The 15,969-nt window shown below is 35.5% G+C and overlaps 1 protein-coding gene across 1 annotated transcript in view; it reads right to left on the bottom strand.

Moving 5' to 3' along the window:
• Positions 1-1,607: 1,607 nt before the first annotated feature.
• LOC141582961 (RNA-binding motif protein, X chromosome-like) overlaps positions 1,608-15,969 on the bottom strand; it is a 48,695-nt gene continuing 34,333 nt past the window's right edge. The window contains exons 4-12 of the mRNA XM_074392406.1: positions 14,152-14,310; positions 7,447-7,561; positions 7,270-7,330; positions 7,002-7,036; positions 6,315-6,343; positions 3,498-3,612; positions 2,495-2,605; positions 2,306-2,394; positions 1,608-1,897 (exon numbers count right to left, since the gene is read on the bottom strand). Of these exons, the coding sequence (XP_074248507.1) occupies positions 1,608-1,897; positions 2,306-2,394; positions 2,495-2,605; positions 3,498-3,612; positions 6,315-6,343; positions 7,002-7,036; positions 7,270-7,330; positions 7,447-7,561; positions 14,152-14,310 (1,004 nt within the window). The remainder of the gene's footprint in view (positions 1,898-2,305; positions 2,395-2,494; positions 2,606-3,497; positions 3,613-6,314; positions 6,344-7,001; positions 7,037-7,269; positions 7,331-7,446; positions 7,562-14,151; positions 14,311-15,969) is intronic.

Here is a 15,969-nt window from a genome sequence, read left to right as displayed (position 1 = left end):
CACTCTGAATCTTTATGCTGATGTATCATACAACTAACTGTCCTGAAGGGATGACTTTTAAAGCAATCCTATCCGTATTAAATTAAATCTGACAGGTTGAGCATAGTGGAAATCTGATATGCTGTGCAGAGTGGCTTATGCCTGTATTAATAGCACTTGGGGAGGCAGAAAAGGGTGGATCTTGATTTGTACACCAGCTTGGCCAAGAAGGTGAAATGCTGTCTGTACAAAAATAAAATATTAGCCAGGTCTGCTGGTAGACAGCTGAAATCCCAGTGAATAAAGATGCTGAGGAAGAAAAGTAGCTTGAACCCAAAGGGTGGAGGTTGCAATGAACTAAGTTCAAGACACTGCACCATAGCTTAGATGACAAGGCTAGTCTCCATCACAAAATAAATACATACGTAATAAATAAAATAAACATAACTTCACAAAACCCCAGTCCTTCCAGATCATTCCTATTTGTGAGAACATATTGCTAAACACTTACTTATAACCATTGTCAAATATTTCAAGAAAGAATTAATGTAAGTTCCTGAAAGAAATTTATCTCCCACTATATAGGAACAATTAATGTCATTAAGCTAGGTAGTTAGGCTGATTCACTTTTGATTAAGCTGGAAAATATTTTTTCATAATCTTTGTCCCCTTTAGTCAGAGAATGCTACAAGGAAAACTTTCTGGGTACATTAAACTTTAGCAACAAACACACCTAATGATTTACTTTGTCCTTTAACATACCTTTAAGGACAAATCTTTTAGTTTGAGTTTAGTTCAGTAGTTTTCTGAAGACCAGAAAATTGACCTTCTGATCTCTCCAATGTTGGGATTGCAGGAGTGAGCCACCTCGCCTGGCCAAAACTGCTACTTTTTTTTTTTTTTTTTTTTCACACATTCTCACTTTGTCACTCAGGCTGGAGTGCAGTCGTGCAATCCTAGCTCACTGCAATGTCCGCCTCCTGGGTTCAAGCAGTTCTCCTGACTCGCCCTCCAGAGTAGCTGTGACTACAGCCATCAGCCACTATACCTGGCTAATTTTCTGTATTTTTATTAGAAACTGGCTTTCACCCTGCAAGTGAGGATGGTTTCAATCTCCTGACCTGCTTATCTCCACCTGCTTAGGCCTCCCAAAGGTGGGAATACAGGCATAAACTAAAGCAACACAGCCCATGTAGGAAACATGTACAGATTCCAATGCAGACATGAGATGTCTATTTTTGTATCAACTTAGGTGCAAACAAATGAAGAAAACTTTGAACACCACAGTTTACTCTCTTGCATAATTTGCTTTTAAGTACATGTAGCAATGAAACCAGGCATATGATATTACCCGTAAAATTTTATTCTGAAAAATTTTAAACAGACATTACATCAAAACAGGGTAGTCTTCAGTTCGATTAGCACTAACAGTTGTAAAATCACTTTCAAAAAATGTTTTTATCTGAATATCTCAAAAATATTAATGGAGGAAATGAGTATCTCCCTCTCCCCACCAAAACAACCTATTTCTTATAGTGAGACTCAGGTAATAATGCAGAAACAACATATTGATTTTCCATTCAACAGCAAGTTTGGGTATGCAATAAACATGACTTTTAGTATCAGCTTCAGTCTCCTTTTTCAGATCGCCTTCCTATGTCATTCCCTGTAGATGTCCCGTATCTTGAAGTACCATGTGCTTCAGGAGAAGCACAGTCCACTGACTCCACAGAGGGTGGACACACTGTTTCTTTTCTGCCACAATTCTCATGATGACTAGAAGAGAAATCACCATGGCTTCTTGAGTACTTCTCCTGACTTCTGCCATATCTATCTCGTGTATTGTTATAATCAGGGCAACTGCTTCCACCATAAATCTTCCTAGGCATTTGTGCAGAAGCTGCACTATGAGAGGTCCCTGCAGGGTTAATAAAATCATAAAGCTGATGTTGAAATACATTTAAACATTTTTACTGGTATCACTAAAGCATGAATCAGATAAAGTACTATATGGAAATACTTGCATTCATCTGTCTTTATTTTATTTACAGGATAGTATTTATTTCTGCATTGCTCAAAAGGCTTTATTAAAAGAGGCAGAAGAGTAGTATTTTCAAGCTTAAGAAACATTATTCTGAATAAAACGCCGGTCACATTTTCTGATAATTAATGGAGGTTTTAAGCTTTGTACACTTCCTTAAGCTTTCTACTGTTCAAAACTCTCAGTATGTAAACATGTTACATTTTTCCTTTCTTCTTGCCCCTTTAAAAAACATGGTCTATTCAATGTAATTATGTAATTTAAAAATGAAACTTGGAGTCTTACTATAAGTCTGATATGAATCTCTGTTAGAACTTCTACCACGATGTTCAGAACGATCTCTACCAGCATGCCTTCTGTTGCCATCATGGTCACTAAATTTATTAAAAAAAAAAAAAAAAAGATTAAAGATTGACTGTGTCAGAAGAACAATTTAAGAAATCTACTGGACAAAACTGAACAATGTTATAAGACCTACATCCTCTAGTGGAATGTGTATCCTGTCTAGAATGAGCATGTTCACGGTATGCATAGTGTCTACACATCAAAACATAATCCTTGGTGTCTCGGAAACCTGGATTATTTCTGATTGCATAAGTTGAAGAAACAAATTTTAAGTTATCAACTTCTAGAATCAAAAACACGATTTATTTACAGCTTAAATAAGATAAAGCCAGATATATAAGGGACTGGGCACTTATCCAAATATGATATGAAAATACCCAAAAGACAAGTGGAACTGATGCTCATAAGTAGTTATTAAGAAAATGCATTTAAAAATCCAAGTGAGATACCATATTTCAGACATACTGAAATGGTTACACATTTTAAAATTCTACAAATATCAAGACCATAAGAGGATGCAGACAAACTGGAATGCTGATAAAATGCTTGTTGGATTGGAAAATGATGTAGCTAATATGATGAAATGTGGTGAGGCCATAAAAAAACAAAAACAAAACAAAACAAAACAAAACACAACTTAATATTTAGATCAATAATTTTCACTCATACATACCCAGAATTCAGTAACTGTACTCAAACAAACATGTGTGCATAAAAATAGCATGGAAGAAACACCCAAACAAATGAATGGGTTAACAGCTTGTGTAAAAAGCAAAGTGCTATGATGTGAATGAAACTTCTCGACATCAGGCAGAAGAGAAACAGATATAAAAGTCAAGTAGTGTTTGATCAAGACCATTAACATGAAGAAGGCAGAACAAGTCAGTTCACAGACAAACCACAGTGGTGGTTATTAGTAGCTGAGAGAAAACCCAAAATGAAAGGGACTGTTTAACTGGTAAGGGACTTGTAGTTTGGAGCGAAGAAAAGGTTTTGGAACTAGACGGAGGAGGTTGTTGCACAACATAGCATGTAATAAATGCCACTTAATTGTTTACCTAAAAATATTCCATTTTCTTACGTGAATTTCATCACTAAAACAAAAATAAACTAGTTTTCATTTTTCCTTTACCTATTCTTAGGTGCATAACCATCATCCTTTTGTGACGTATCGTCATGCCTCCAGGAAGAGACTAACTTTCCACATGAAGGACCTCCATAATTCTCTCTTCCATGTGATGTGAAATCTAGCGTGATGAAACATTATGTAAGCAGCAGAAAACCTAAAACACTATTATTTGTTCTCTAAGACAACTGTTGCAAGATATTTTTTCAGTGACTCAATTCTTCTTTCCCTCAGTCACAAGAAATTCATGACACCCTGAATACTTCTTACGGCTCTGAATTATCTCTTGATTCCTACAAGGCCAGTTGTTACAAACTTAAGCCACATACTAACACTTAGGTAAAAGTTTATTTTTAATGGCTAATAAATATTAGTTATTATTTTCTTTCTCATATGAATGGCCTATGACTATTGATGACACAGGCAAAACATGTAAAACCATCAATGTCTTCATGGATTTCAAAGTTTACACGTTGGTGCCTTCTCAGCTCAAGAAAGTCAATTTGCCCATGTTGTTCAGTGCATCTAACTTATACAAATACTGCAACCCTCGAATGACTGCATGCTATATATTTACAACTAAATGTTCTCCTTGGTGTTAAAGCAGTTGCCCCTATTTTAAATGTTGAAAAATTAAAATGACCTAGTGCAGGTTTTCTAATCATGGTCATGAATTCTTCTCCTGGCAGTGAACAGTACTATTAAAGTGCTAATTGTTTCATTTTGCCATTTTCAAAATAGAAAACAATCTCTTTTAATATATCCTTCATGTGCAGATTCTTAGAGATCAGTTTTCCACCTATGTTATGTTCACTGGCTAAACGTTTAATGAAAATGTGCTGACTTGTGCATTTTAAAGTCAGTAGATGCCTACCATCACTGATACTCTATTACAAAATGTAAAATTGAGAATGCAATGTTTCTGTTTTCAGAATTTTAATATGCTCTGCTTAAAATTCTTTGCTGAGAGCAGTTACTTTATTGTCTGGCTTTCTTCTGTTCACTCTGAAACCTCACATTTCTCCTTTGCAGAATTATTACTTGTTTTCAATGCTGCTGCTTGCCTCATGTTGCTGGGTTCTGAATTCTCCCCTCAAATAATTTCAACTCCTACACTCAGTATCTTGTGTTAATGTTTAAACATCCCTGTGCCATCGTAACAATTAATTTACAGCCGTTCCTATGTTTCACAACTCTACAATTTTGTGATATCCACATAACTGAAAATGCTGCACATGCTCTTGTCCAACATGCATCCTTGAGGATGCCCTTAGTATCCTAAAAACTGGTCAGAATGCCTCTGAATGTAAGCATTGCTGGAGTCTCAGGATCTGTATTGCCAGGCACAATGGCTCACACCCTGAGCACGTGTGGAAGACTGAGGCAAGTCAAATGCTTGAGCTCAGGGATTTAATGTCAACTACGACAATGTAGTGAGATTCTGTCTCTACCGAAAAATTAAAACAAACAAACAAACAAACAAACAAAACTTTAGATAGGTGTGGTGATTCATGCCACCAGCTGCAACAACAGCAGGCAGATGTAAGAGAGAAACTGCTTCAGCCGAAGAACTTGAGACAGTATTGTGTGATCATCTCCACTTTGCATTCTGGCCTGACGAAGGTAGGACTTCAACCCAACAATGAAATTCAGTATACAATTTTTAGATAGGAACACCAGGGGTCCAATAAAAAGGGACCTAGGAAATGGAATAATTGATTGGATTAAGAAGCTGACCATCAAAAAGTACTACCAGGAACTTCAAGAAAACCTAAAAGCCATTCTCTAGCATCACAGCATTAAAAGGAGTGTTTCCCTCAATGTAATCCCTTCTTTTATCTGAAATTTGAAGCTCAAGTGTTTCTTCATCATAAATTTGTAACTTCTCTAGTTCAATGGAATCTATTATAAAAGTTTTCAAACAGTAAATATGCCTATGTATGTGTCACATCTCTTTTGTTTCTCAAACTTGAATTCAACCCTTCAGTACAAATGGCTCATTTTTAGTCATACAGAAATGGCAGAATTCCATCAGGTAGCATTTACCTCGACCTCCCATTCTCCTATTGTTTCTAGCCACAGTAAAAGGAGCAGACATTTTTTGGAAAAGGACCTCCACTTCTCAAAGGTGGACATCTTTTAACTGGAAAAGGTCCCCTGAAAAAACTCATGTTGAGATCACCAGTATATTCACCATCATCTGTATTTCAAACAAAATCTTTTGTTAAGTAACATCAGCATTTCTTAAATGGCTAAGCAGTAGATATTTCTAAATCTCTCCTATGTGTTATAATGTTAAAAATTTACATTTGTCTATGCTAAAGAATGTACAATTTCTATATCAAAGCAGTGCAATTCAAAATATCAAAATCCATTTAAACATCTATCAAATAAACACTAAAGAAACACCGTATATTGTTTTGGAAAGAAATACGGGATAAGTGGAGAACAAACTGAGAGCAGAAGCCTATTGTCTAAACAATAGGCTAAACAAATTATGTTTCTGAATTACTCAAAAGGCTTTATTTAAAAGAGCCATCTGATTAGTATTTTCAGTCTTATGGAATTTTATTCTGAATTAAATGCCAGTCACATTTTCTGATACTTAATGGAGGTTTTAACTTTGTACAATTCCCTACGGTTTCTACTGTTCAAAGATCTCAGTATTTCAACATGTTACCTTTTTCCTTTATACTTTCCCTTTTTAAAATCTGGTCTATTCATTATAATTCTGTAATTTAAAAATCAAACTTGGAGTCTTAGTATAAGTCTGATATCAATCTCTGTTAGCAGTTCTACTATGATGTTCGGAATTATCTCTACCAGCATGCGTTTTGTAGCCATCATGATCACTAAATTAAAAAAGAAAAAACAAAAAAGGTTTGACAGTGTCACAAAGAATGATTAAAAAAATCTATAGGACAAAACTGAAAAATTTTATAAGACTTATATCCGCTAGTGGAATGTGTATCCTGTCTAGAACTAGCATGATCACAGTATGCATAGTGTCTACACATCAAAGCATATTCCATGGTGTCTCAAAAACCTGGATTATTTCTGATTGCATAAGTTGAAGAAACACATTTTAAGTTATCAATTTCTAGTATCAAAAACATAACATATTTAAAACTTATATCAAATAAAGGCCAAAAATATATAAAGGACTAGGCATTTATCCAAATACAATATGAAGATACCCAAAAGACAAGTGGGACTGATATTCATAATTAGTTATTCATAAATACATTTCAACACCAGTGAGGTACCATATTTCAGCCATACTGAAATGGTTATACATTATAAAATGCTACAAATATCACGACCGTGAAAGGATGCAGGTAAACTGGAATGCTGATAAAATGCTTGTTGAATTGGAAAATGATGCAGCTACTATGAAGAAACGTGGTGGGGCCTCAAAAAAAAAAAAAAAAAAAAAAAAAAAAAAAAAAAAAAAAAAACCTTAACATTAAGATAAAGAATTTTCACTCATACATACCCAGAATTCAGTACCTGTACTCAAACAAAAATATGTGCATTACAATAACCTGGAAGAAACACCCAAACAAATGAACGGGTTAACAGCTTGTGTAAAAAGTGAAGTTCTATGTTGTGAATGAAACTTCAAGACATCAGGCAGAATAAAAACAGATATAGAAGTTGAGAAGTGTTAGATCAAGCCCATTAACATGAATAAGGCAGAACAGGTCAGTTCACAAACAAAACAGAGTAGTGGTTATTAGCAGCTGAGGGAAAAGACAAAATAAAAGGGACTGCTTACCTGGTGAGGGACTTGTAGTTTGGAGCAAAGAAAAGGTTTTGGAACTATACGGAGGCCGTTGCTGCAGAACACAGCATGTAATAGATACCACTTAACTGTTTACCTAAAAGTGTTCCATTTTCTTACGTGAATTTCATCACCAAAACAACAATAAACTAGTTTTCATTTTTCCTTTACCTATTCTTAGGCACATAACCATCATCTTTTCGTGACATATGCTCATGCCTCCAGGAAGAGACTGACTTTCCGCATGAAGGACCTCCATAATTCTCTCTTCCACGTGATGTGGGACCTGTAAATTTAACATGATGAAACACTATGTAAACAGAAGAAAACCTGAAACACCATTATTTGTTTTCTAAGACAACTGTTACAAGGTATTTCTTCAGTAACTCAATTCTTCTTTCCCTAAGTCACCCGCAATTCCTGACACCCTGAATTCTTCTTACGGCTCTGAATTATCTCTTGATTCCTACAAGGCCAGTTCTTACAAAGTTAAGCCATACACTAACACTTAGGTAAAAGTTCACTTTTAATGGCTAGTAACTATTACTTATTATTTTCTTTCTCATATGAATTGCCCATGACTATTGATGACACAGACAAAACACATAAAACCATCAAAGCCTTCATGGATATTAAAGTTTACATGCTGGTGCTTTCTCAGCTCAAGAAAGTCAATTTACCGGTGTTGCTGAGTGCCTCTCACTCACACAAATACGCAAACCATGAGTGGCTGCATGCTATATTTACACCGAAATGTTCGCCTCGGTCTTGAAGTTGTTGGCCCTATCTTAAATGTTGAAAAATTAAAATATACTAGTGAAGGTTTTGTAATGACGGCCAAGAATTCTTCTCCTGGTAATAAGCAGTACTATTCAAGTGCTAATTACATCATTATGCCCCTTTCAAAATAGGAAACAATCTCTTTTAATATACTCTTCATGTGAAGTTTCTAAGAGATCCGTCTTCTATCTGTGATATGTTCACTGGCTAAACGTTTAATGAAAATGTGCTGACTTGCCAGGCGCAGTGGCTCAAGCCTTTCATTCCAGCACTTTGGGAGACCGAGGCGGGTGGATCACGAGGTCAAGAGATCAAGACCATCCTGGTCAACATGGTGAAACCCCGTCTCTACTAAAAATACAAAAAATTAGTTGGGCATGGTGGCCCATGCCTGTAATCCCAGCTACTCAGGAGGCTGAGGCAGGAGAATTGCCTGAACCCAGGAGGTGGAGGTTGTGGTGAGCCGAGATCGCACAATTGCACTCCAGCCTGGGTAACAAGAGTGAAACTCCGTCTCAAAAAAAAAAAAAAAAAAAAAAGAAAGAAAGAAAAAAAAAGAAAAGAAAATGTGCTTACTTGTGCATTTTGAAGTCAGTAGACACCTGCCTTCACTGATACTCTATTACAAAATGTAAAATTGGAAATGCATTAATTCTATTTTCTCCATATTATCATGGAGAGCTAAGTGAGAATTTTAATATGTTCTGTTTTAAATTCTTTGCTGAGAGCTGTTACTTTATTTTCTGGCTTTCTTCTGTTCACTCTGAAACCTTACATTTCTCCTTCGCAGAGTTATTACTTGTATTCAACACTACTGCTTGCCTCATGCTGCTTGGTTCTGAATTCTCCCCTCAAATAATTTCAACTCCTACACTCAGTATATTTTGTTAATGTTTAAACATGCCTGTACCATCTTAACAATTAATTTACAGCCCTTCCTATGTTTCACAACTCTGCAATTCAGTGGTATCCACATAACTGAAAACGCTGGACATGCTCTTTTCCAACATGCATCTTTGAGGATGCCCTTAATATCCCAACAACTGGTCAGAATGCCTCTGAATGTAAGCATTGATGGGGTCTCAGGATCTGTATTGCCAAGCACAATGGCTCACATCGTGAGCCCGTGTGGAAGACTAAGGCAAGTCAAATGCTTTAGCTCAGGGATTTTAATGTCAACTATGACAATGTAGTGAGATTCTGTCTCTACCAAAAAATTAAAAAAAGAATTGGGTGCGGTGATGCATGCCACCAGCTGCAACAACAGCAGGCAGATGTAAGAGATTAACTGCTTCAGCCCCAGAATTTGAGGCAGTTATGTGTCATCGACTCCTCTTTGCACTCTGGCCTGATGAAGGCAGGACTTCAACCCAACAATGAAACTCAATATACACTTCTTAGGCAGGAAAACCAGGGCTTCAATACAAAGGGACCTAGGAAATGGAATAATTGATTGGATTAAGAAGCTGATCATCAAAAAATACTACCAGGAACGTCAAGAAAAACTAAAAGCCATTCTCTAGCATCACAGCATTAAAAGGAGTGTTTCCCTCAATGTAATCCCTTCTTTTATCTGAAATGTAAAGCTCAAGTGTGTCTTCACCATAAATCTGTAACTTCTCTAGTGAGATGGAATGTATTACAAAAGTTTTCAAACAGTAAATATACCAATGTATGTGTCACATCTATTTAGTTTCTCGAACTTTAAGGTAAGCTTTCAGTACAAATGGCTCATTTTCAGTCATACAGAAATGACACAATTCCATCAGGCAGCATTTACCTCGACCTTCCATCCCACTATTGCTTCTAGTCACAGTAAAAGGAGCAGACTTTTTTTGATAAGGACCTCCACTTCTTAAAGGTAGACTTCTTTTAACTGGAAAAGGTCCCCTGAAAAAACTCATGTTCAGATTACCAGTGTATTCAACATCATCCGTATTTCAAACAAAATCTTTTGTTAAGTAACATCACCATTTCTTAAATGGCTACGTGGTAGATATTTCTAAATCTCTCCTATGCATTGTAATCTTAAACATTTACATTTGTCTATGCTAAAGAATGTAGAATTTCTACATCAGATCAGTGCAATTCAAAATATCAAAATCCATTTAAACATCTATCAAATAAACACTCAATAAACACTGTATATTGATGTGAAAAGGAATATGGGATAAATGGAGAATGAACTGAGATCCGAAGCCGATTGTGTAAACAATATGCTAAACAAATTTTATTTCTTCATTGCTCAAAAGGCTTTATTTAAAAGAACCATTGGATTAGTATTTTCAATCTTAAGGAATTTTATTCTGAATTAAACGCCAGTCACATTTTCTGACAATTAATGGACGTTTTATCTTCATACACTTCCCTAAGTTTTCTACTGTTCAAAACTCTGAGTATTTCAACATGTTACCTTTTTCATTTATACTTTCTCTTTTAAAAATCTGGTCTATTCAATATAATTCTGTAATTTAAAAATCAAACTTGGAGTCTTACTATAAGTCTGATATGAATCTGTGTTAGAACTTCTACTATGATGTTCAGAATGATCTCTACCAGCATGCGTTTTGTAGCCATCATGATAAGTAAATTAAAAAAGAAAAAACAAAAAAGGTTTGACAGTGTCACAACGAACAATTTAAGAAATCTATTGGACAAACCGAAAAGCTTTATAAGACTTATATCTGCTAGTGGAATGTGTATCCTGTCTTGAACTAGCATGATCACAGTATGCATAGTGCCTCCACTTCAAAGCATATTCCATGATGTCCCAAAAACCTGGGTTATTTCTGATTGCATAAGTTGAAGAAACACATTTTAAGTTAATCAAAGCATATTCCATGATGTCCCAAAAACCTGGATTATTTCTGATTGCATAAGTTGAAGAAACACATTTTAAGTTATCATCCTCTGATATCAAAAACATAACATAGTTACAGCTTAAGTAAAACAAAGGCCAGACATATGTAAAGGGCTAGGCACTTATCCAATTACATTATGAAAATACCCAAAAGACAAGTGGGACTGATATTCATAACTAGTTATTCAGAAATATATTTCAACACCAGTGAGATACCACATCTCAGCCATATTGAAATGATTATACATTATAAAATGCTACAAACATTGGGAGGCCAAGGCGGGTGGATCACAAGGTCAAGAGATCGAGACCATCCTGTTCAACATGGTGAAACCCCATCTCTAATAAATATACAAAAAATCAGCTGGGCATGGTGGCATGTGCCTGTAATCCCAGCTACTCAGGAGGCTGAGGCAGGAGAATTGTCTGAACCCAGGAGGTGGAGGTTGTGATGAGCCGAGATCGTGCTATTGCACTCCAGCCTGGGTAACAACAGCAAAACTCCATCTAAAAAAAAAAAAAAAAAAAAAAAAAATTCTACAAATATCAAGACCATGAGAGGATGCAGATAAACTGGAATGCTGATACAATGCTTGTTGGATTGGAAAATGAGGCAGCTACTATGAAGATATGTGGTGGGGCCTCAAAAAAAAAAAAAAAAAAAAAAAAAAAAAAAAAAAAAAAAAAACAGAAAAACCCTTAACTTAACATTAAGATAAAGCATTCTCACTCATGCATACCCAGAATTCAGTACCTGTACTCAGACAAACATGTGTGCACAAAACTAGTGTGGAAGAAACAGTCAAACAAATGAATGGATTAACAGCTTTTGTGAAAAGTGAAGTGCTATGTTGTGAATGAAACTTGAGGGCATGAGGCAGAAGAAAACAGATATAAAAGTCAAGTCCTGTCTTATCAAACCAATTAATAAGAAGGAGGCAGAACTGGTCAGTTCACAAACAAAACAGAGTGGTGGTTATTAGCAGCTGAGGAAAAAGACAAAATGAAAGGGACTGCTTAACTGGTAAGGGACATGTAGTTTGGAGTGATGAAAAGGTTTGGGAACTAGACAGAGGCGGATGTTGCACAACACAGCATGTAATAAAAGCTACTTAATTGGTTACCTATAAATGTTCCATTTTCTTACGTGAATTTCATCACTAAAACAATAAACTAGTTTTCATTTTTCCTTTACCTATTCTTAGGTGCATAATCATCATCTTTTCCTGACATATGTTCATGCCTCCAGGAAGGGACTGACTTTCCGCATTAAGGACCTCCGTAATTCTCTCTTCCAGGTAATGTGGGACCTGTAAATTTAACATGATGAAACATTATGTAAACAGAAGAAAACCTGAAACACCATTATTTGTTCTCTAAGGCAACTGATTCAAGATATATCTTCAGTGACTCAATCCTTCTTTCCCTAAGTCACCAGATATTCCTGACACCTTGAATCCTTCTTACAGATCTGAATTATCTCTTGATTCCTACAAGGCCAGTTCTTAAAACTTAAGCCATACACTAACTCTTAGGTAAACATTAACTTCTAATGCCTAATAACTATTAAGTTATTACTTTCTTTCTCATATGAATTGCCTACGGCTATTGATGACACAGAAAAAACATGTAAAATCATCAAAGTCTTCACTGATTGTAAACTTTACAGGCTGATGCTTTCTCAGCTCAACAAAGTCAATTTGCCCATGTTGTTCAGTGCATTTCACTCACACAAATACTGCAACCCTCGAATGGCTGCATGCTATATTTACGCCAAAATGTTATCCTTGATCTTGAAGCGGTTGCCCCTATCTTAAACGTTGAAAATTTAAAATGACCTATTGCAGGTTTTCTAATGATGGCCAAGAATTCTTCTCCTGGCAATAAGCAGTACTATTCAAGTGCTAATTACATCATTATGCCCCTTTCAAAATAGAAAACAATCTCTTTTAATACACTCTTCATCTGCAGCTTCTTAGAGGTCATTCTTCCACCCGTGGTATGCTCACTGGTTAAACTTTTAATGAAAAGGTGCTGACATGTGCATTTTGCAGTCAGTGGATACATAACTTCACTGATACTCTGCTACAAAATGTAAAATTGATAATGAAATGTTTCTAATTTTTCCATGTTAATATTGAGGGCTAAGTCGGAATTTTAATGTGTCCTACTTAAAATTCTTTGCTGAGAGCTGTTACTTTATTGTCTGGCTTTCTTCTGTTCACTCTGAAACCTTACACTTCTTCTCAGAATTATTACTTCTATTCAACCCTACTGCTTGCCTCATGCTGCTTGGTTCTGAATTCTCCCCTCAAACACTTTCACCTCCTATACTACATATCTTGTTTTAATGTTTAAAAATCCCTGTACCATCCTAATCATTAATTTAAAGCCCTTCCTATATTTCACAACTCTGAACTTCTGTGATATCCACATAACTGAAAAAGCTCGACATGCTGCTGTCCAACATGCATTTTGAGGATGACCTTAGTATCCTAAAAACTGGTCAGAATGACTCTGAATGTAAGCATTGCTGGGGTCTCAGGATCTGGATGGTCAGGCACAATGGCTCACACCATGAGCCAGTGTGAAAAACTGAGGCAAGTCAACATTTTGAGCTCAGGGATTTAATGTCAACTATGACAATGTAGTGCGATCCTGTCTCTATCAAAATTTATAAAAAATTAGACAGGTGTAGTGTTGCATGCCACTAGCTACAAAAACAGCAGGCAGCTTTAAGTGAGTAACTGCTTCAGCCCCAGAATTTGAGGCAGTAATGTGTCATCGTCTCGCCAGTGCACTCTGGCCTGATGAAGGCAGTACTTCAACCCAACAATGAAACTCATCATTCACTTTTTAGATGGGGACACCAGGGGTCCAGTACAAAGGGACCTAGTAAATGGAAGTATTGATTGGATTAAGAAGCTGACCATCAAAAAAACTACCAGGAACTTCAAGAAAAACTAAGCCATTCTCTAGCATCACAGCATTAAAAGGAGTGTTTCCCTCACTGTAATCCCTTCTTTTATCTGAAATTTGAATCTCAAGTGTTTCTTCACCATAAATATGTAACTTCTCTAGTCAGATGGGAAGTATTATAAAAGTTTTCAAACAGTAAATATGCCTATGTATGTGTCACATCTATTTTATTTCTCAAACTTTTGGTTAATCCTTCAGTACAAATGGCTCAGTTTTAGTCATACAGAAATGACAGAATTCCATCAGGTAGCATTTACCTTGACTTCCTATCCGGCTATTGCTTCTAGCCACAGTAAAAGGAGCAGACATTTTTGGATAAGGACCTCCACTTCTCAAAGTTGGACATCTTTTAACTGGAAAAGGAAGGTCCTCTAAAAAAAAACTCATGTTGAGATCACCAGTGTGTTCACCATCATCTGTATTTCAAACAAAATCTTTTGTTAAGTAACATCACCATTTCCTAAATGGCTAAGTGGTAGATATTTCTAAATCTCTCCTACGTATTGTAATCTTAAAAATTTACATTTGTGTATGCTAAAGAATGTAGTATTTCAATATCAAATCAGTGCAACTCACAGTATCAAAATCCATTTAAACATCTGCCAAATGAACACTTAGGAAATACTGCACATTGCTGTGAGAAAGAAATATGGGATTAGTGGAGAATGAACTGAGAGCAGAAGCCTATTGGCTAAATAGCAAAATATAATGAAACTAAAGAAAAAAAACATTAGGAGATAAATGATAAAGTAGTGTTCATATTGTTCTAGTATTATGAAAGGTTTTTCAAATCATATAATATACACAAACCAAATTATACTCAAAGAAACTCAATTATTTATTAAATGATACAGTGACACCTCAGAAAAATCCATTATGTGCAAATTTATTAACATAACAATTCTTATAGTTCCCTGATAAAATATTACTTTTCTTCTTAGCCCATGCTCAGTTTTAATAATCTTTTAGTATCATGTATTAAATAATTTTTTTACATAACTACAAAAATGTGAGACCTTGGTGGTGTCACATGTAAAAATACACACATTCTCATACATGGCAGAGTATTATTAAACTTCACCTTCAAGATTAATTGCAATCAAAAAAGACAACAAGTTCTGCCTCTTAAAATCAAGCGAACACTGCAATTTCAAATTTAGAAAATGTATGTCCCATCAAGTACATAGCTACCTATTAAATTTCCAAATTAAGTGTTAGATATTTGATGGCTGTTTAATAGATAATACAAGTTAACCAATAGTTATTTTCTTAATACATGGTCACATTTTTTTAAGTAGAAACTAACACCTCTGCCCTACTGAGTAAATCAATCTTAAATATCATTTTCAGAAGCTCTTTCTCCTGCAAAGAAAGATACATATGTGTTTGTGAAGCCAAGGATTCTGACATTTCTGAGTCACAGAATCTTTTAATAAACTCAAGTTCTATACTCCATGAGTGGATAATACTTTATGGCAGGCCTATTTACAAATTCTCCATATGGAAAGTGAAATGGTTTTCACTTGTATACATGTTTACACACACACACACACACACACATACACACACAAATATTGTTAAAATCAGTCCTCAAATATTGAGTTACTAATGTCCCATTGGATGGGTTTTAAGGTTTCATGGTATTTTGATAAGACAACGTATATGAAATTCTGGGCCCCAAAGCAAGAAACTCTAAAGGATAATTAATGAAAACATGTTCTGTGGAAAATCTGCGGAGAACACGGAATCAAGATTCATAAACTCAATTCACTTTGAGATTTTCCTAATTTCAATGCAAAGTAATTAAGATTTTAAAATGAGTTTGAGACATAACTTTAATCATTCTCATTATACACTTTTAGTACTGATAAACCATGTTGCTTATTAAGAGTTAGTTAATTTTCTGTTCTAAAGGATATAAAGAAATCTGGAAATTTCTATACTTTCAAGCTTTTCGTCTTTCAGTCCTAGGCTTCCATCTTCATATTTTCAAATGTTACCCAAGCATCCTCCACATGAGGGATGCCAACCTCTTGTCTGTCCACTCCTTCCTCTTGCAGATCTGTTTTCCTGTG

The sequence above is a fragment of the Saimiri boliviensis genome, chromosome Y (assembly GCF_048565385.1).
Source record: "Saimiri boliviensis isolate mSaiBol1 chromosome Y, mSaiBol1.pri, whole genome shotgun sequence".
In the NCBI taxonomy this organism is placed as follows: domain Eukaryota; kingdom Metazoa; phylum Chordata; class Mammalia; order Primates; family Cebidae; genus Saimiri; species Saimiri boliviensis.
Note: the sequence above shows the minus strand (reverse complement) of the source record. Positions and strands in the feature narration are given on the sequence as shown.